At 40.0% G+C, this 21,747-nt stretch overlaps 1 protein-coding gene across 1 annotated transcript in view; it reads left to right on the top strand.

Annotated features, from left to right (window-relative positions):
• The window catches only part of SORCS1 (sortilin related VPS10 domain containing receptor 1), a gene marked incomplete at its 5' end in the record, with an annotated part of 93,069 nt that overhangs the window by 28,995 nt on the left and 42,327 nt on the right, over window positions 1–21,747 (top strand). The window contains 8 exons of the mRNA XM_027906977.1: window positions 2,140–2,319; window positions 6,494–6,640; window positions 11,685–11,787; window positions 12,305–12,381; window positions 13,599–13,690; window positions 14,650–14,757; window positions 15,771–15,888; window positions 17,560–17,690. Coding sequence (XP_027762778.1) covers window positions 2,140–2,319; window positions 6,494–6,640; window positions 11,685–11,787; window positions 12,305–12,381; window positions 13,599–13,690; window positions 14,650–14,757; window positions 15,771–15,888; window positions 17,560–17,690 — 956 coding nt within the window. The remainder of the gene's footprint in view (window positions 1–2,139; window positions 2,320–6,493; window positions 6,641–11,684; window positions 11,788–12,304; window positions 12,382–13,598; window positions 13,691–14,649; window positions 14,758–15,770; window positions 15,889–17,559; window positions 17,691–21,747) is intronic.

Below are 21,747 nucleotides of genomic sequence, written 5' to 3'. Positions count from 1 at the left end.
TAATGTTGGTCAAAGACCTGTTTGATGCCCATATACTGATCCTCTTCTATCAAAGCTTTGCATCATTGCTGCATCTATTGGACAAGGACATATTAAGAGGAAAGGTTAAGAGGAAAATTTATCACCAAAGGCACACAGTTGGAATACTATCTTTCTTGACTTTCTGCACTATGAATATCACGCCAATTCAGTCTCTCTCTGCTTTCCCAGGCTTAAATTCCTTCAGTCTTACTGGAATCTTCCTTAGACATCTATCTTACAGCATGATGTGATAAATCCAAGAAGCATCTAGTGAATAAATTAACTTGTTTGCTTCTTAAGCATTCATGAAATTGCATGTAACTTTCTCTGGTGTTGATCAAAGTATCTTTTTACCCCTCTCCCCTAGTTGTTACAAAACTATTAATTGAAACAGTAAGTTAATGAAACAGTACATTCACCAGGCAAAACAAATTTTACTTATAATCTGTTTAAATAGATGGGCCTGCCTATGTGTGCACATATGCAGGAGTTAGAACTTGAGATCAGAGCTGTGCTAGGCAATGTTGCCTGAAGAACACTGGGAACACCTACTGATGTAGATCTCCCAGCAGATTCACCAGGGTGACAGTCTGAAATAAGGAGCCTCAGAAAAACAGCTGTGGCTGTAACTTCTACTAGCACACCTGGAGTTACAAGAGGATGTCTGTTCACAGCCAAGACTAGTAGAAGGCAGTGGGACTTAGATTACCTTTCCTATTGCCTCAGGAACTAAGCCAATCTGTTCTTCCACAAAACGAGCCCATTTTCTGGGATACGATTTTCTCCAGTGCAGAGAAGCAAGTAAATCAAGTGCATATTCATCCACTCTGTATTCAGACTTGGATCTGGGTGAAGAAACAACTGTTCTGAATCTTAACTACATGGTGAATCTGCTTTCAAATTTATAGATTAAATTTCTTCATTGTGTTATTTTTTTTATCTTTACATTACAAGGTTTCATCTGGAATTATTAATTCTCCCTAGAAATCCACAAGACAGTGAATTATCAAAGAATATTATTAACAGAAGGAAAAAGTAGCATCAGCTTCCAAAGAGTATATTTTCTGATAAGGTTCCCAGTTTTGCATATAGAAAGTCCTGGCTGAGATTCATGGAAGCAGAATAACTTTAGGATATCTGCCCAAACCAGACAGAACAGCTGAGTCTTCTGAGAATCACCTGATACTAAGAAATCTTCATTTCTTTTCCTACCTCAATAGATTTTTATGGCACTAAAGAATTCAGGGTGCCTGTGCTGGGCAGATAGAGCCTGGGAATTTCATTATAACAGTCTCTCTTTGGTGGCTTTTTCCATTGGGTAATAATTTCTCCAGGCATTGAAATATGTAATCAGGTTTAATGGTTTTTAATTTCTTTTCTTTAATTATGCATTCTTTTCATTGTTTTCTGCCCCCTGTAACACACGGAACAAACAGAGTAAAACAAAACCTCACTCATAACACTAATGAACTAACTACAGTTATCTTCTTTACATCTGGTGAGAATTAGGGTTGTTTTTCTGTTAAATTTCTTGGGGTGTGGTGTTTAGTACTGTGGTCCAGGGCCTTGGCTCAGGTCCATGCTGTCATTAGAAACAGTAGATAACAGCAGCACTGGCCGCAGACATTAACCCATTTGAACCTCCTTATATCAGGTCCCAAGCATACTTGCCTTCTGAATGCTGGGGGAGAAGTAGATGTTTCAGATGCCTTTTTTTTTTTTTTTTTAACATTTTTAATATCTCTGATTCCACAATCACCAGTGAAAACACTCAGATGCCAAAAGGAAAAAGAAAAAAAAAACCACCTAATTAGCAACCCTTCCTAGCCCTCAAAGTATTTTCATTGAAATGAATGTGTTGATAAGGGGGGTGAAAGTGCTACTACCAATGTAAATGTTCAATTAACACCTCAGCAGTTAATTACTGCTTTGAAAATTGGCAGAAGAGAGCTGGTGTAAAATATTCCTGGATGGAATGACTAGTTTACAGCAGTATTGTCTACAGTTTCCGATTAAACTCCAGCCTAAATTTATCCCTCACTCCTCCACAATTTAGTGCCCTTGGAAATGACAGCTCAGAGCTCCCTCTGGTAACCTCCCTCTCTTTTCTTTCCCCAGGACATGCATGTTATCAGCACAGATGAGAATCAGGTGTTTGCAGCTGTACAAGAGTGGAACCAGAACGACACGTACAATCTGTACATCTCCGACACCCGAGGGGTCTACTTCACCCTGGCCTTGGAAAATGTCAAGAGTAGTCAAGGGCTGGAGGGGAATGTGATGATTGACCTCTATGAGGTATGTCATAACTCCAAACATCTCATTTCTGTCTCAGGAGCTCACATGGTGCCAGTACCATTTCCTCCTTGCACATCAGTCTTGTAATATGCATGTGAACAGCAAAGCCAACAAGTGATTAAATACTTAGTTTTACCCTCCTTTTACTTACAGGCCTGTGTGCAATCAGCTGAGTTTTAAGTCTAGATTTTACACATGAGTAGAATTTAGGCCCTGCTTAATATTATGAAGGGATTCACTGCTGTATTCACCAGAGGGTTCTCAGATGAGGAAGAGCTCATGACTCTTTTGTGCATGGGAAAATATACTGGAGTAGCTCATTCACTTGCTAAGAGGAACTCTTTGTTTCTCAGCCAAAATACTTGGCCCCACAGTATCAGCTTGGACCCACATTGTCTCTCTGACTCTGAAAGCTCCCAGCAGTCTGAATAGCATTCTTCTCTAAATTTTTTTGGATTTCTGACATTTGCATTTTCAACCATTTGTTTTATAAGTTAAGCAGAGACAGCAGTTTTCAGCTCTCTTTGTCACCTTTCTCAGCTTGGATTATTCTGGGAACTTAAGTGATTGTAGATATGCCCTCTTGGGCTATCCTATGAACATGAAAGCTCTCCTACCTCTTTTTAGTGCCCTCTTTATTCCTGAGACTTTTCCTGAACAAGTGTGTTCTGCTTAAGCTCACCTGTAAAAAGGCCAATTTACATTGTCTTCTATAACAACTGATCCCAAGAATAGGACTTCTAATGTTCCCTTGTACATCTCTTGCCCTGCTGCCTCTTTTACCTCTGGAGACAGCACTCAACTAATGAGAAATTCCTCAGCTGCTGTTTTGAGCATCAGTTTCTCTTTTAAGGTCTCTTCCAGGGTATTTTCTGACCATTTAGAATAAAAGTCATGAACTAGATATAAGCACCCATATTTCCCCATCACTGCCTGAATACTGGTTCTGCTATAAAGTTTTCCTTCAGCTGCCCTTTATTTGGAAACCACCTTGAATTGTCCAGAGGGCCCAAGTGCTGTATATCAGTGCAGATGAGCTGTAGGAGGATGGGCACTGCCATTTCAGTCATTTGGACATTTTTTTACTATTAATCTCTCTGCAGCACTGGCAGCCCATGGAAAAACTGTTGCCTCTTATTACTGTCAGCTCAGGAAGTGGTTTTACTGCATTATGCAAAGGTGTCCTACATCCCAGAGGGGGAAGAAAAGCTTTTGTTTTGTTTTATTCAGCTGACACCACACAGTAACCTGGATTGAAACTGATGGAATCAGAGTTTTAGTGTCATATCTGCTGATTATCTAGATAGAAGGAATATTGGCTGACATGGAACCCGGCACAAACCTTCCTTTCAATCTGATGTTCTAGCTGGAAGGGAACATAAAGCCAACCAATGTGGTTCTCCGAGTCAGATCATTGCAGAAGATGAGTGCTCTAGGGGTAAATGGAGATGAAGACAAGAAAAGAAAAAATCTATAGATAAATTAAAAGGAAGTAGAGAGATTTTAAAATGAGTCCTTATGTGGTAGCAGCAGTATATTTAAAAAAGAACGATTATTTGAGAAGATGCCAGAGAAAAGCCTGCTAAGTGTGCATGTGTCTGTATGCATGTTTGTCAGGTATTATAAGGAAGTTCTTCTGGTTGCCTTGTAGTGAACATGTTTGTGTGTGTAATTCCTAAACTGATTCTGGGTCAAGGATTAATCTGCTCAGTGCTGCTCAACAGGGAATTGCACTGGGTACAAAGGCAAAATAAAAATTGTTTCATGGTTCTCTTCACAAAAAGGCTGTCCTAGAGACATCTCCTAGAGTAAAGGAAGAGCTAAAATCACTGACCACTGGGTCTGAGAGCCCTTCCTGGTTCCTGTGTCTCTCCAGTTATGTGGTATGGCTCTACTGGACTGGTCCACAGCAAGACAGTTCTGCCTGGGGGAATCCAGGACTGAAGTGATAACAGACTGTGAGGAGATGTGTCTATAGCTGTGGTGTATATGACTATTACTCTGGGACTTATTTTTTACAGCAGTATGTATCTTGGCTAAGAAGTATATGTTTGATGTATGAAGGCGGTGATGGAGAGTGAAGAATGTCATTTGGGTTGTGTCTTCCAAGCATCTTGCATGAATCTTTCTGGAAGTGTAGACCACATTCTTGTCTGCACACAATGCATTCAGAGTGGTGAGGGTTGTCTACAGTTCCTGTGTGGGAGCTGATGGGGTGCTCTTCTCTCTGACCACTGGTGGTCCTGCACTCCTTACATGGGTCTTTGTTACAAACAGCAGGGATGAGCTGTGTGTGTCATGGTTGTGTTTATGCAGTAGGTGTATCCCTTCCTACTGAGAGCACACAACCACATATAGTGTGTGCAGTCTTTTTTCAAGATGAAGCTGTCTAAGATTGACAGTGTAACATAACTTTCCTTTCTTGGGAAGGGATTCTGAATTCCAGCCCATGACTAGAATCATAAAAAGAAAAATTTACAGGATTTCAGAACACATTTATCACCTGATATATAAAACGCTCTTTAATCATTTATGGCCAGCATTTCACAGGGACTATATAAGAGAACTATTTCAGGACAACAACAAAGCAAAGTACAAATGGAATATAGGCTCTAGCTTCTGGTAGTAAAGACAGAACTATGTTATTTTTCCAACCCTGTCTATTCATGCAATATCACTGGGTGACAGAGTACCCTTGTCTTTTCAGGGTGCCTTTCTACTATGACAAAGAAATCCAGAATACTTAATTGGGTAGGAAAAAAAAATCCAGCAAAGAAATTGAAAAGGTTATCTTTTTTTTTGATTATATCAACCATAAATTACTTAACTGCTTAATTTAACAACTATCACCCATTATAGCAAGGCATGTCAAAGTCTGTGTGCAAATTCAAGTGAAATTCAGTGCCATTGCTCGAGCAGGAGGGTACTATTGCAAATGACTAAGTACACCAATATTCTGTACAAAAGCACTGTACACTAGTAGTCTCACAGCATGTGACTAAAAGTGCAATAGGGTCCTGTTCACTGTAGCATCCAAATCCAGCCACATAATTTAATCAGTTGAGCTGGAAAAAGCTCTGAATCTGCTGTGTAACCATTTCCCATGTGATGCCATTTAAGTAATAATCTCTACGAATAAAAAGTCTTGATGAATGATTCTGTCTGCTAGTTCTACATCATAAGAAGAGATAAGGTGGATGACTGAACAGGCTTGCTGGAAACCGAAAAGTTTCTCACTTTTACTCTCCTTCTCCTGATTTCACTTCCCTTTTTATTGCTGCACTCAGATTGCAGAATGACAGCCTAACAAATTCATTCGCAAGCTGCAGCAGCTATTTGGCTATTGATTTTCAGTGTGCTGAGAAGATGGGAACATTCTGCAGTGTGAGTTGTGGTTTGAGGCTGACTTTTTTTCTCCCCACTAAGATACTTTTGGGCTTGTTTCCAATGTGAATCTGTTAGCATCTTGTCTTTACAAAATCCTCCTGCAGGTTTATGGATTGAAACTGTTGGGTGAAACACTGGGAAAAATAAAAAGATGAGAATCTCATTGCTAGCTTTACGACTAGCATTCTGGGTGGCCTTGTTTGAGTCACCAGTGCTTTGGTTTCCTCAAAATACAAAACCACAATAAAAACACCTCTGCGCCCCAGGTTATCCCATTGAAAAACTCATAATAATGAAGCACGTTGGGATCCTTAGAGGAAATGTCTGAAGAGGGCTGAACAGGAATAAAAGCACTGAACTGCAAGTTTTTGTGTGTGTGTTGCTGTTTTCTTTGCAAACTCAAAATTGCCACTGTGTCCAAATACTGTTGTGCAAGAGAAAAATAATTGCCCTGTACTTATTCCATCTTTCAGAGGAAGGATCCTACACAGTTGAGAGATTGTCACTTTACAGTGACACTTTACAGTGACATTCTTACTGTGTTCTCATGATGACTCTGAAATACAAGCTTCCTTTCCCATTTGTCACCTTTGCACCTGTGATGGTTTTAGCTTTTCCCCAGCACCTCCGCTTGTCTTCCTTTGACGTACCTTGAGAATTCTTGCCCTGGCATTGACAACACTGACACATCCACCAGAGCCCTGTTGGGTTTGATGGGGAAGGAGGGACACGTGCACAGAACCTGCATAGACTTGATCTATTTTTCAGCCATGTCAATTTTTCCTAGGTAGCAGGGATAAAGGGAATGTTCTTGGCTAACAAGAAGATTGACAACCAAGTGAAAACTTTCATCACCTACAATAAAGGGAGAGACTGGAGTTTGTTGCAGGCTCCGCACACGGATCTGAGAGGAAATCCCATTCACTGTCTCCTGGTAAGTATGTGAGGGGACGCTAAGGGGGGTTGATAATATCCAGAAGAATCTTTTTCTACCAGGTAACCCAAGAAAGAAAAGGCAGCTCCCCTCTCCATACAGTGTGTCTCGTGGAGTGCAGTACGTCGGGCTGGGGCTGCCAGGGGGTAGATGTTGCAAGAGGTGGCATTGTAATTTAGCTTAATTTAATTTAATTTCTGAAGCAGAAGTAAGCATCTTGGATCAGCTTCCTTCTGCACAGCTGATGGTGCCCCCTTAAACAGCAGGTGAACTGGATGCCGTGTCTGTGCAGTTGATTCTCTGGACACTAGATGGGAGGCGTGAGCTGTTGTAGCTCAGGAACTTTAAGGGGTCTAATAACTATAGACAGGCACAAAGGAAAATAGAGCTCTGATTTCTTTCAGGCCGCTCTGTTGGCATTAATATTTATTAACATATATCATTTTCTCTTTGAGCTCAGAAGTGAGAATTGACACATTCATCCAAATATATGTATAGCTTTATGTTGATGTAAATTGTATCTGTCTTTGTACTTATTGATATAGATGCACAAATATTTAAGTCTTTAATCATCATTATATGCAAACAGTTTCCAAGAGGGAAAGTGAAATATAAGCAATGTCAATATAATTGGAGATCTGTATCAAATTAGAAAGCTTAGACTTATCTTGACGTATTTTTCAGCCAGTGCAGTCTATACTCAGGAGTGGGATGATACTCAGAACCCCCGTATTGGGATTCTCAATAGCTTTCATATTACACAAATTCTAACATTTTTCCAGGTAGAGGCAGGAACACCATTTGGACAGCTCTTCCTCCTTCTGTCCTGTACCTGAATGTTGCTTTCCATCCAAAAAAAAAGAGAAAAAGTTTTTCATTTTGAGACTGTTTGTTAGAACCTGAATCAGCATTACATTTTGTAGTTGAATGCTACACTAATCTCTTAAATGAATGTCATGCACTATTGCAAGAGCAAAGAATAAATATTTGAAGCTGTTCAAATAATTGATTTTTTGATTAAGCCAAAATGCAAACCTTATATTTTCTGTCCAGTTTGGAAAAAATAAATAGGGAGGACTTGGGGTCAGACAGAAGAGTTATTTCAGAGCATGACTAGATTTGTTTGGGTTGGTATTCTTCTCTCAAGTTTTCAAAAATTGTAACTATGTGCATTTTTAATTAGATCTTTGTATGAGGTAAAAACCAAAGAAGATGACATTCAGAAAACTTTGCAGATGTAAAACAATGTAATTTTTTGGAAGGGACTATGTAAATAAGCCATTGTGTTTCAAATAGATTGTAAATCTAGTTTTACCTCAAATGAACATATTTCATAAAAACCCCACACCTTGACCTTTTCAAATTATAACCGATTTTATCAGACACCCAAGATTTTTCTTATAGGATATGGCAGTATAATATTTTAGGGGGCTGGCAAGGCAGGTCCTGCTTTTCCTTGTGGCACGGCTAAGTGAATTCTTAATAGTCCATTGTACATCTAGGCTAGCTCCCATCCTTGCACCATGGCAGATACTAATGCTTTCCCACTGCTGGTTTTCTGATAAATGTCTCTAGCACTAGCTCAGGACACAGCAATGACCGTATGTTCCAGATAGTTGTTAGAATGGGAGCTGCCGATTCCCAGAGTGACAGGACAGTCCCCAGCCTGCGGGGGCAATGCTGTGTCCTCTGTGCATCTGGTCTTTAAACCTAAACTCAGTGAGAGTTAAACCAGAAATAAGTACATAGCAGCTAAGTTGGCAGCTAAGGCGGTTAAGAGGGAATCTGGTTGAAGCACAAGGCGAGCCAGAAGGAGCCCTCCCTCTACTGACAGTTCGCTCAAGGTGGTTTTTTCAAAGCGACTCAGAACTTCTTTACTTTTTTTTTTTTTTTTTGAGACAGCTCTGAATAATGAGGATGGAGGAAAGCAATGAAATTTCATCTAATCCCAAGGTTTTGTTTTTCTTGCTTATACCACTTGTTTTCCAAGATGAATACACTTAATCTTCATAAAATAGCTGCCAATATATTTTATCTGAAAGATGCCAGTTTAGTTTGATACTTAGCTTGTGTTGTGAAGTGGTTAGCTGGGGAGTAATTCTGTCTGGTAAGAAATGGGCATCTGCACAGGAGAGTTAATCAATTAACTTTCAAGGATGGACTGGTGGTTCAAACACTGGGCTGAATCGCAGGAGAATCTTGATTCAGTTTTTAGGCAGGCCTATCTCCAATTTCCTACATGACCCTGGGCAAGTACTTTTTTTTCTCTCTGTCTCGCTTCCCCAGACATCTGTTTATTCCCTCCCACATTTTGTTTGTCTTGGCCATATGGATTATAGGGATTTCAGGACAAAAACCCTCTTCTTGTAAGGGGGACACATTCATACTATTTGCTATATAGTAGTTTAAGAATCTATGGGAGGTGTTTTGAATAGCTCTCTTGGTTTATCTCTCTACGTTGCTCCTTGCTATTGCAGGTGAGAAAATACAGTGACTACCCTTAAGTTTGGGAATGGTGTCTAGCATCATCCTTATGTTATAATACTTTGTCCCACTTCTGATCAGGTGCAGCCACTAATAGCTGGTTTATGTGTTTCATACCATTGGAGACAGTTCAGGTGGGCTTTGCAGAACAGCCAAGAAGTGGAGTTCTGCATATTTATGAGAAATCTTACTAGGGACTGAGGGTAACATAAAGAAGGGCACATAAAAGTTCTGACTTGAAAATATTAGGAAACAAGTAATGAACTTGAGCAGAATTGTAAAAACTATGGCAGTGAGCAGAGCAATGGGCTATGCCACCTATGCTTTATCTTCTACCAAGGTCTAAATGCTCCAAGCTATGGTCTTCTTTCCCTTAGTGGCAGTGCAGCAGGTAGCACAGCTGAGTACTGGGCAGTGATAGGGAAACCCAAAGCTGGTGATTCTGGTGATAATAATGATTTCAGTAGCTTGTTGGTAACAACAAAAGGGATAGAGACAAATGATGAAAATTCTGAAAAACAAAGTGAGATGTCTGTATGTGAATTAAGCTATGGGAGCTACTGGAGGAACACAAAGGGATCAGCATGATGGAACACAAACCAGCTGGAAAAATACCTGTTGATGAACTCTATAATGACAGAGATGGAGAAGGTGTACATCGGAGATGAGGAAGAGAATGCTAACACAGTGAGGATGTAGGATGGCCATGGACAGTAATTTTAGGTGTTTGGCTAGGAGCAGAAAGACTGGTTTTTACACCATACCCAGCTGTCGCTAGAGACTAAGCATTACTGCACTCCAACCAATAAGAAGTCATGCCACTGAAAAGATCATCTGTCTGCTTAGACAGATGGCCTGGATTTTAATATTTGAGATATATATTCCATTTTTATGTTCCATATCTGTGAAATGAGACTAATTTGAAAGAAAACCTCTGGTAGCACAAATATTTGAGTCTAACAAGGTCTCATCTGAGTTGGGAACAGGCTGAGTTGCCATTTGCTTCTGTCTTCAAAATGCTGAAGTGGGTTTGGAATATGTGAATATTAAAAATATGTTCTCTATTTAGTCTTCTCACAACCGATAAAAATGTAAAATGAAAGAACTCATGCTCTTGCAATGCTTTTCCACTTCCTGCATTCATGTCAGCTCAATTTGTTATCCACTCCCTCCCGGCGCCCCCGGGCTGCTCCAGAGGCTGCCCTCGCAAGGCTGTCAGTTAGAGTTAGGCTGCTCAGTACATTCCACTTGGCAGATTGTGTTCCCTTCTGCACAACCCATGTCCCCTTTTCCTGTCTCACATAAGTGAGAGCTCCCATCCCTCCTTACCACCCTCATCTGCCTTTGCCAAAAGAACCCTGCCATTCTCCACAGGGGAATTTTTGTTTCAGAGTCATAGTCACCTGCTCTGAGATGGGATGTATAAGTGGTCTTTTTCAGTGACCTGTGGGACTTGGTCTCCCGCAGGGGGTGCCTGCCAGATTCTTGGGGCTTCAGATCTAGCCTTTAGGCAGCTGGTATTAGACAGAAAAACCTGCCTCCTTAGAGTCTGAAGGCCCTTCTACATAGCCTCTCCTTCTCATCTTATAGAGCTGGGCAAGCTGTAGCACGGGTTTTGTTTTGTTCTAGTTGTATTCCTGTGTGATGTCCACCTTGACTGGGTCAGTTTGCTTTAGGTTTCCTTTCCAGTATTTTTCCCCATCTCTTCCCTTAGCATGTTTCATGAAGGGGTCCTCAGGAAGTTTGAGAGAAAAAATATAGAAAATAAAACCCAGGCAAAGGAAGTAATTATCAGGAATTATTTCAGAAATTATGACACTGCAGGTTTGGAGGGAATTGTAATGGCAGTTTTAGAAATGTGCCTGTCTGACTTACCGTCTTGTTCAGCTGATTTATTCTGTACCATTCCTGTCTTCTCTGAGTATCCAGCACACAAAATCAATAGCAAATAGGTGAGGTTTCCATGGGTGTATTTGTATTGAAATCTTAAAGGTCACATCCAGATGGGTGATGAAGCATTGTTTTAAATAACTTTGAAACTAACACTTTCCAGTCCTGATATTTCTTTTGCAGTGCAGTGCAATGCAAGAAGAAAGTGTCAAAAATAGTCAACAAATGGTTGTTTTTCCTGACTAATTAGTGGTGAATCAGCATCACACCAATAGGGTTATGTTGCTTCTTGTTGCAGAGATAGCTTGGGCGCTGCTGCTCAGAGAGTCATTTTGTACCTGCATTCTTGTTTGCTTCTCACAGAGGTAGAAGTCAGAAGAGCTGGGTAGTCCCTATCACCACCTGCCCTTGCAAGCCTGGTTCCCTCCTTTGAGGGTACAGCCTCAAAGATCTTGTCCTTGGGAGAGAGTTTCAGCCTGGTGAATCTGTTTTCCAGTGGGAACAGGTTGTGTCAGAAAATGATAGCCAAGTGACTGTTTCTTCCTAAGAGTGATCAAATGCAGTGATCAGGATGAAATACAGAAGGACACTCAGTGTTTCTAAGCCTGTAAAAATAGGTGCATGCATTGTTGTATCTGCTTTTAACTTTTATTTCCCCCTTTCTCCATAGCCCTACTGCTCCCTCCATCTTCACTTGAAGGTCTCAGACAACCCCTACACCTCAGGAAACATCGCCAGCCGAGACACTGCCCCCAGTATTATTGTAGCTTCAGGTATGACACGTTTAAAGATCTCCTGTGTGTGATGTGCAAACGTTGACAAAATGTGAATTTTGTAGAGCGTATTGAGTGGTTGTGGGGTGTCACACCACCAGTATTGGGAAAGAAGGTTGGCTATCAAATCAAAGTCCTTATGGACCTTCAACTTGTCATATGGTTTTTCATGGAAACTGGCCTTCAAAACCAGGGAGATCACATCCAATCCTCTACACCTGTGAACATAAGACTCAAATCAGGGCATTTTCTTTGCATTGGAGGTGTATAGAGTTGTATGTGTTTGGTCTTATACATATATTTTCTTCAAACTGAAATCCCCTTCCCTCCCCTTTTCCCCTTTCTTTTTCGTCCTTTCCCCTTCCCCCTACCCTTCTCCCTTTCCTTTTCCCTCATTATCTCCCTAAAACTAGAAGTTCTGTAATTAAAAAAGGTAAATAAACACTTTTACTCCCCTGATTTGGTAGTTCTAGTGTTTCTGAGAGTGTTCCATCACTAACTAATGATCTCCTTACAGGTAATATAGGCACTGAACTATCAGACAATGACATCAGCATGTTTGTTACTTCTGATGCTGGGAACACTTGGAGGCAGGTAAGAGATACAGAATCACAGGCTTAAATACTAATCATTGGAAATTGTCATCAAAGTAGATTCAATCTGTCACTTTATTTTTGTTTCATTTGATTCAGAGCAGTTTTTTGCAAATCTTAACAAAAGAGTAAACTTCGCTTCTGAAAGGCACAGAAATGCTTAAAGAAAAAGACTATGTTGTTAGACTTCATATTACAGGAAATTATTTTTGTAATTCTACTCAGGGTTTGACTTCAATTTAACCCTGTGGTGAAGAGAACAGCATAAATTATGGATATTAAGGGGAGAGAATGTGTTGCCTTTTAAACTTGTACATCCCTTGTACTAGTCAAACCATTTTTCTCTTCATCCATGATTATAATTTCTCAAAAATCAGTAGTTGCAGTGGTCTACTTTTCCTCACTCTATATGGGACTCATTTCACCTGTGTTGAGTTGTCCAAAGTTCATTGTCCATATAAACAGGTTATTTTGCCTTGCTCTTAAGCTAAAGGAGAAAAAGACAGAATTAAGTTCACTTTGTTAAAGCTACCTTCATAAAGCTGTCTCATCTTTAATTGTGGAAAGAGACTGAATGTTGAAGTTAAGGTAAGTTCCTAATATTTAATGGACTCCCAATTGTAAAGAAATATGCTGTAATGTGTTTATCCTCAGATCAGGAAATTCCATTACTCCTATTTTTTGAATGGGATTTCAAGTCATGCAGACAAAGAATGGCTTTCTCAGACTGACAAATGCTGCTGTATAGACTGGAGGGCAGATGTTTGCACAGAGTTAATACAAAAAAAGACAAAGGAAAAGAAAATCTTTTCAAATATTTGATATTCCAAGAATCTAATTATTTTGCAATGTTTGACCAGCGCTCATTTTTCTGTCTACATCAATTATGTGAGATAAGGCCAGATATGTGCAAACACATGAAATTCTTTAAACAAAAATTTGTCATTGAAAGAAGGGAAATTGTTGATCCTTGCAAAAAAACCCCCCATGTTTCTAACTTTCTGTGAGAAGCAGAATGCATTTTCCAAAAACCTGGGAAAACTGGAGAAAAAAACCACAAAACAATAAAAAACAGAATCCAGAAACTTTCTCTTTAATTTCCTCTAATTCGTGACTTCATTAGCACATACCTGTCCTCTGTCATGATCATACTTAAAAAACTATGCCACTTTCTTGATAATAAGTATAATAGATTTAAATAGATACTTTTTTGTCCAGATCTTTGAGGAAGAGCACAGTGTTCTATACCTGGATCAAGGTGGAGTACTTGTCGCCATGAAACACACGTCTCTGCCTATCAGACACCTCTGGTAATGACTCCTTCTGTCCTAAATATCTGTTCTCCCTCTTTTCAGATGCAGAAAGTAGGCAGTTAAAAGGCATCCAGTTTTCTGTAGCTATAATCTAGACAATATTAGTTCAGCTACTGGCAAACATTAACTCAGATAAAGCTAAGAAGTCCTGGCAGTTCCAGTTTACATAACACTCCTAGTTTACCACAACTTGGCTTCTTGAGTCTGGTTGTTTATAAAATATGTACATGGTTTATGCCTTTGTCTCTTATTGAGTTAATAAAGTACTCTTTAGTTTCAAAATTATTGGTTAACTTGTCTTCTGTGTGTCAGGCAGCACTTGTGAACCAGAATTTTCTTGAATAGATTCAGGGTTATGTAGCCAATAAGGCAGAAGTGTCCTTGATAGTTAGCACTCTTGAGTTTAGGAGATAGAATACAGTTTTTTGCTGGTTTGCATTATTTACTTCCAATACAGGCAGTGTCATATCAAAATCTGAAACACACAGACCCAAGTCGTAACAAATGATGAGTGGTTCTAAGCTTTTGCTTACACTCACGCTGGGAAGACTGCTCGTCTGAAGAGTCAAAGCTCTCATGCTCCAGAAAACTAACCTCCTTAAAATGTTTTATGTTGAGGATCCAGAAATGGGATGCTCAAAATCACTTGTTTATTTTTTTAAAAGTCTTATCCCTAGGCTACATTTTGCCCTTAAAGCATCAATCTCTAACATAACTATTAGCTTCTACTGCTTAAATATTGGCCATGGGTTAGTGGTATGATACCAAACATGTCTGATCAATGCTCTCATTTATGATGCTTTCCCAAAAAAATAGATATTGAAAAGAGTGAAAAATCATTGTCCAAAAAGAGAAACTGCTTCTCACTTCTCCATAGCAGCTGTAGTGTACTAGAGTTTCCTCAAGTAAAGTAGGAGAGTAAGGAAAGAAGACACTAATTCTGCTTTCTCTTCCAGGTTAAGTTTTGATGAAGGGAGATCTTGGAGCAAGTACAGTTTCACATCCCTCCCACTATTTGTAGATGGAGTTTTAGGGGAACCTGGAGAAGAAACTCTCATCATGACGTAAGTGAGCATGCCATGATGCTGTTGTTCATGAGAACTGCACCATAAATATCATATGAGGGTTATACATAACAGTAGTATTTCTGGTTGGGGACCAAACCAAGTACTAACTGAAGCCAGGAGTGTGCAGTCTTCTGTTGCTAAATCATCAGTTTATTTCTGATATGATTGAGGGAGTGCCAGCATGGTTCCTTGCAAGCTGCAAACGCATTATCACTTAGCTTATCAGCATGAAATGTGACTCCTCAAATTGGATGTGATATAAAGCAGAGTTACTCTTGACAGATGAATATTTGAAAGAAAAATGGTGAAGTATTTTTATAACTATGTTTTTGCTGCTACATTCTTTTTTTTAACTGAGACACAGAAAAGTGAAGACATTCTTCTGTAAAAATGAATGACAAAATGTTGCCTGGAGGCTGACTCACGAAAAATTATGTTTAGTTTCAAGGTGGTGTGCTGAGTTCTGCACGATGCATAAATGTGGACTCACTGTGCCAGAAACTATGTCATTTTACCTGAGGTCAGATTTGCAAAAACAGGAGGAAAATTCAGTTTCTGACTGACCTGTATTAAGCAGAATGTGTGGCTTGGAAACTAAACTCAGTTAATAGAGATGAAAGAATGTTCCCTTCAGTTTCTGATTTTAATTTGTGTGGACAGAATTCCCAAAACTTATAATTGAGATAAAAATCCTATCTGTATTACTGTCTCCAGCCCCACATCAAGTCTTCTCTTGACTCATTGCTTCAACTAGAGTCTTTCTGGGTATTGTCAAAAGTGGGAGGGTCTTGATGAGCAGAATAAAAGCTAAATGAAATTTTTAATATGGTTGTAGATATTTGGTAGGCTAAGTTTCATTTTCACTATGTCAGTCAAGTGAAAATGAGTAGTGCTGTCACTCCTGAAACAATTGATCTCTGTTGGAAATTGTGGGTAACTAAAACTCTGTAACTACCAGACTCCATCAGATGCTTCCTTTTACTGTATGTTCTTCCTGCTGCATCCTGTAGTGTGTTTGGACATTTCAGCCACCGCTCAGAGTGGCAGCTGGTGAAAATAGACTACAAGTCCATTTTTGATCGGAGATGTGCCGAAGAGGACTACAGGCCTTGGCAACTCCATAGCCAGGTGAGAAGCAAGTAGGCTGGGATCTGACCTGAATTAGCTAATGATTCTACAGTTAAAGGTCAGCATGATCCAATATCCTTTCCTATTAGTTTGATGTATGAGATTGTCCCTTACTGGATGGGTCCGTTTTGTTACATTGGTGCGTTGGCCTCAGGTTTAGATTCTGTGAGCCCCGAAGGATGATCACCTGTTTTTTGGGTATCATCCTCTATGCAAGCAATTAGCTCAGACTTATCCAGACTTGAAGGATACATCAACAGTAGAAGTACTGCCACTGAGGCCAGAACTCCTTCACTCTTACTCCTCCCATCTAATTTCCCTGTCCTTACATCCTTTCTCTGCCCTTCTGTGTCCTCAGAGCCACTGTCTTAAGACCATTCTAGTTGGACCCCCTTAGCCTCATTGCCCACTTGGTTTCGTCCCTGTTCTCCATCTGCCATGGGAGTTGGACACTTTATCCCCCAGCTCATTGGTCCCCCTGCCCTGCCCTGATGCATCACTCTTGGAACCATTGATTACATGCCCATCAAGGAAGGTGCTCTGCATAGTGCCTGCACCTGCCCTGGGGCACCTCTCCAGCTCTGTCAAGTTTGACACAACAGCCTGTTTTGTATCAGGTTAGAATAAAATTTGGCCCAAATTCTGCAGTTATATAAACACTACAGGCTCCATTAAAGTCTAAAGCAAAGCACACATTTATATCATCAAAGGTTGTCTTTCTGTATGTGTCTTGCTGGGCAAGAATTTAATAATGAATATGAAATGAAAGTAGCTTGACTCAGACCAGCTGCTCGCACAAGGCAAAACTCTACACTAAAAAGACCAGTTATTACTTAGATCTTTAGATGCTGAAAATCAGTACAGTTCCTTGAATTTCAAGGAAGCACAACATTTTACACCAGTTGCTATTCAGGCCCTTCTGTTTCATGCCAATAAATTATAAAATCAAAGCCACAAAAAATTTTTTTACAACGATTTTAACAGCATAAAAGGTAATAACTGAGACTTCTCTGTATTTTATTCTTTACTTTCTTGTACTTGCATAAGCAAAAATACTGAGACTTTTGCAGTATTTCTTTGAGGATGCTGGCATTGGAGCTTGCAGAACTATTTTTAGGAAGACTGCTGTATACTCTTGCCTTTTGAATTCCTTTCCATTGAGATTGCAAGGCTGAGCCTTGTTCCCTAGATAGAAATATTTAGCAGGGTGCTGAGTAGAGGGAGTTTTAGCATCCACGTAGCAAGTCAAACCCTGTAAAACCTGAACTCATTCACGGAAAGTATTTACATAAACACATATTGTGTTTGTACTGAATGAAATTATTCCCAAAGAGATCAGACTAAAGAAATAGATCTTCTCTGTGTCTCAGATTTCAGAGGGATCAGACTATGTTGCAGTTGCTGGATCAATTGCTCATTGGCATTGGAATAAATTCAGAACTGAATCAGATATATAAGTAACCTCAGATCGTTTCTTAGTGTGTATTGGAAAAGCCAGTTTAGTTTCAGTTGAAGCTTCAGTAGCTTTAATTAGCTCCGGTGTACTGAGATGGCATTTGACTTCCCATCCTCTTCCCTTGAGTAACACCTTGCATTGCACAGGCTTGGGAAAACCGGGTGGCACAAATAGCCTGGTGGGCGTCAAAGAAATAATTTTGGTTTTGTTTCTAGGGAGAAGCTTGCATCATGGGAGCAAAAAGGATCTACAGGAAGCGCAAGTCAGAGAAGAAATGCATGCAAGGGAAATATGCTGGGGGAATGACCTCGGAGCCATGTGTGTGCACAGAGGCTGACTTTGACTGGTGAGCAGTGGGCACAAGGACTGCGTGCTCTCTACCACAGCAATGCAGAGCTCACTAGAGAGGCTGTAGGCTGGCAGAGAGTAGATATTAATAAACATGTAAGTGTCTAAATAGGTTGCTCTTTGATAGTGCAGGTAAAGGAAGGAAAGGTGGAATAGATATCTGTAATCCCATAAAACTGATGAGGAACAGACCATTTTCCAGGTCACATCTGAGCTCTGTGCAACACTAAGATAACGAGATAAATTTAGCACATCTAATTTCAACAATAACCAGGGGTGACTGTGAAAGTAGTATAAAGACATATATAGCATTGTGTAAAAAATAAAATAAACTCTTCACACACAAACATACGTATATCTGAGTAAAAGTAAGTATATGCATATGCAAAGTAGGCCTTCTGCTTCCAGAAATCAAACATCTCAGAAATTCCTGGGTCATTTGTTATATCTAAACCATCATATTTGATAGTATCCAGCAGATATTGCTTTCATGGTGTGATAAAATGTTCAGCTGCTGGTTTCATTTCAAGATTACTGCTGACTCACAGCAATTTGCACAAAAAAGGCAGAAAACCACGTTATTGAAATCTCTTTTTTGCCTCTTTTCTCCAAGTCTGAAAGTCCTGAGTATCTTGGATGAGAGAAATGGTGGCTCTTTGACAGTGCTAATATACCCTCTTTGTTCCCCACCCAGCTAGATCTATGCCATGTTACTAATTAAACCCAGAATCCGTAACATGAACCCTGAGGAGATTCATCTTATCAATATTTTGTTTCTTGATATATGAGGTCACTCCACAACTATGGAAATTTACAGCATTTCCCTTCTCGCTCTTCCATAAATACAGGAGTTTTTTCTATATAAAATCATAGAATCACAGAAGGCTTTTCTGTGTGCAAAACCAATAAATCCTTTTGCACCAAACAATTACAATTATTAGCATATTTGGGCAATGGTTCTCTGAATAAGGTTTCCTGGTGATTTCCCTATCTTGCACTGAGTTCTTTGCTAGGGAGAGGATACCTCAGTTCTATGTGCAGTTTATCATTTAGGTGTCCAAAGGTCCTGGATTTCAACTGTTTAACGTTTCTCTAGTAATGTAAAAAAAAAAACCAAAAAAACAGCCAGACAACAACAACAACAAAAACCCCCAAAAAACTGCAACAAACCAAACAACCAAACCAAACAAAAAACCAAAAACCCCAAGCAAAACAAAAACAAAACTCCAAACCATCATTAATAGGAAGGAAATTCCCTGAAGATTTTGAGCCTCTTGTTGACCATGCAGTACAATGCTGAGCCAAACTTATGCCCTCATAAAAAAAAAGTTGATGGAATTGATTCACAGTCAGTTCATTAGTGTTTAAATCCCTTGCAGTCATAAGGGATATGCATACCTGAAACACTTCTGATAAAAATATGCTTTTCTTCCAGAACTTCTCTCTTAGAATATATATTTTTTTCATTAAAATTGATTGTGTAGTTTTCTATGACAAAACTTTGTTGCTAGGTACAGAACATAAGTACTACAGTGACATTTGCTGGGATAAACATACTTTTATTTCTTTAATATTCTCCTCAAGGAAACTTTCCCCACTACTGGCTTGTGGGAGAGTCTTCAAGAGAGTGCTTGGATGCTTGAGGATTCATAACAGGCACTTACAGTTCACACACATGAACAAATCCCTTCAAATCTTTTGGAAGAGGCAGAATTAGGACCTTCCTGACCTAGAACAGCCCTCCTCCTTCTGATGGAATCAGTCTAGGTTTTGACTGTCATGATCCCCTCCAGTTCTCCCTGAGCTCATGTCCCCACATCTGTATTTCTTTACCCATTTCAGCTTCCTTCCCTACTACCTCTGATGAAAAAAGACTGAGATATTGCTCTAAGCATCCAGTTCAGAAACATTTACCAGCAATATTCACCAGGAACATAATTTTACATAGATTTGCCAGACTAAAGTCCACAGAGAACAGAAGACAGAAGTTTATCTAGGAAGGAGAAAGGAGATGGCAAGAAAAAGGCAGTTCTGTTGTGTACTAAGAAAGGCAAAGCTGCTGCTGCACCACTGTAACTTTCAATGCCTGCCTTGTTGAACTCTGCACTAGGCTTCACTGCCAGTGCAGCCTGCAGCAGTGGGAAGGAGTTTTGGAGGAAAATCAGGGAATGAATTCTTGCTGTGGAAGAACATCCTCTGTGGGGTCTTTCGTTTGCAGGAAGAAGGAAGCTCTTTCATCATCCTCACTCGAGACATTTCAGAAATACTGTTGAATTCTCTATTTATCTGTTTTTTTGGTGTTTGGGGTTTTTTTGTTTGTTTGTTTTGTTGGTTTTTTTTGGTGTGGTGTGGTTTTTTTGTCTTGGTTTTGTTTGTTTTGGGTTTTTTTTGCTGGGCAGGGCTCTTAATTGAAGGAGACTGAAGGGGACATGTATCCCCCAGGCAGGGAGAAGCCCTCATCTGCCTGCACTTGATTTTTCAATCTTGAAATAAACTGGGCAGCTTTTTATATTAACGCCCATGGTTACAGGACCCAGAATCATACACAGAGTTGAAGAAGACAACAATGCCTGTTATTGTGCTGTCTTTTCTGTTTAAAAACTAAATTTGTTTGGGAAAATTTTATTATCTAAGCTTGTCAGAGGTTGGAGTAAAAAATTGTGGTCAGCTAAAGTGAGAAAAAGAGTTGTGTTATTGCTGTTAATCCTGCAAGTGCTCTTTTATCCATTCAGGGGGGAAAAATGCCACTTATAAAAGACATAAAGATTTTATAATGTTTTTTCTCCTTGCAACATCACAGAGCTCCAGGTTCATTTCAAATCTGTATGCAGCCCATGGAAGTTCCTTCTCAGAGAAAAGGGCACATTTGTTTATTGTTTTACACAGCAACAAAACTGAGTGACATTAGAAATGACTGTAGTTTCTCTAGCCTTGGAAACCTGAACTCTTCTGACAGAAGACATCTTTTATCACGGGGGGAGAACCCAAAGGATCTGGGGACAGGGCTGGAGCGCAGGTGTCTGCTCTCCATGCAGGGGCCAAGGCTCGCAGCCAGAGGGCAATAGCGCTTCAGGAATGGGGGGACTGGGACTGTGAAAGGAGCCCTCGGCAAATCTGTCCTAGCAACAGCCTAGAAACGAGAATGTCCTTCTTCATTTAATTGATTTGGGTAAATGGATGACACCGTTACTTCAGTGTTATTAAAGCATTAATTTACCCGGTTTCCTTACGCTATGTTCCTTCCTGCCGTCTGAGCATTATTGTGGCAATATCTCTTCAGTAGAAACACCTCCTAGACACAGATGGAAGCCTTTGGTGGTGTTCATCCTTCAGCTACCTGCCTCCCAGATTCTTTAATAGAAACTTTGTCTCACTGTCAGTCCTCCCTCTGAACCCACTGTCATTAATACTGAGGGCTTCTCCTATCAGTATTCTCATTTCTCTCACATTCATGGGAAGTATGAGCCTGTTGATACTGGCGCTAGTGATTTTGGGTAGGCAGAGAGGCACAAAGGAGCCTTAGTGCAGTTGGGAATCAGGTCTATTTACTTCACTGATGATATCAGCAGGGATCTGGCTGGCTCTTTTATTGTCTGGCACTTAAATTACACCCCTGCCTGCCAGGGTTAGTTCTTATGCTAAAACATCAGAGTCCTGCATCATGAGAAACTGTTCTGACAAACCACAGGGAGGCAGAGGACAGATACTGAGTGTGATTAGATTCTGTTGGCTTCGAGTGTCACCACTCATAAGTTCTGATGATCGTGCAGGTGCCAGTTCTGAAATACACATACCTTTGCACCCCTAGGTTAACTAACTTTGTTTTCTCACTGAGGCATGCTTGGTTAGCTAAGAAATGGCAATTTTGAATGAATGTGTAGTTAATTTTGAATGCTTCTGGAAAATGCAGGTTCACTATGCAAAGTCTACAGTGCATCTCTGTACCTTTAAGGGCCTCTATATCTACCAGGCATGGATTTACTGGGAAGATTATGAGGATTTTAGGTCCTATATTTACATAGGCTGGTATAGCTTGATTTCAAATACTGTGATGC

This window comes from Empidonax traillii, unplaced genomic scaffold (assembly GCF_003031625.1).
Source record: "Empidonax traillii isolate 1590-97213 ecotype Southwest subspecies unplaced genomic scaffold, ASM303162v1 scaffold1382:size118074, whole genome shotgun sequence".
Taxonomy (NCBI): Eukaryota; Metazoa; Chordata; class Aves; order Passeriformes; family Tyrannidae; genus Empidonax; species Empidonax traillii.
Note: the sequence above shows the minus strand (reverse complement) of the source record. Positions and strands in the feature narration are given on the sequence as shown.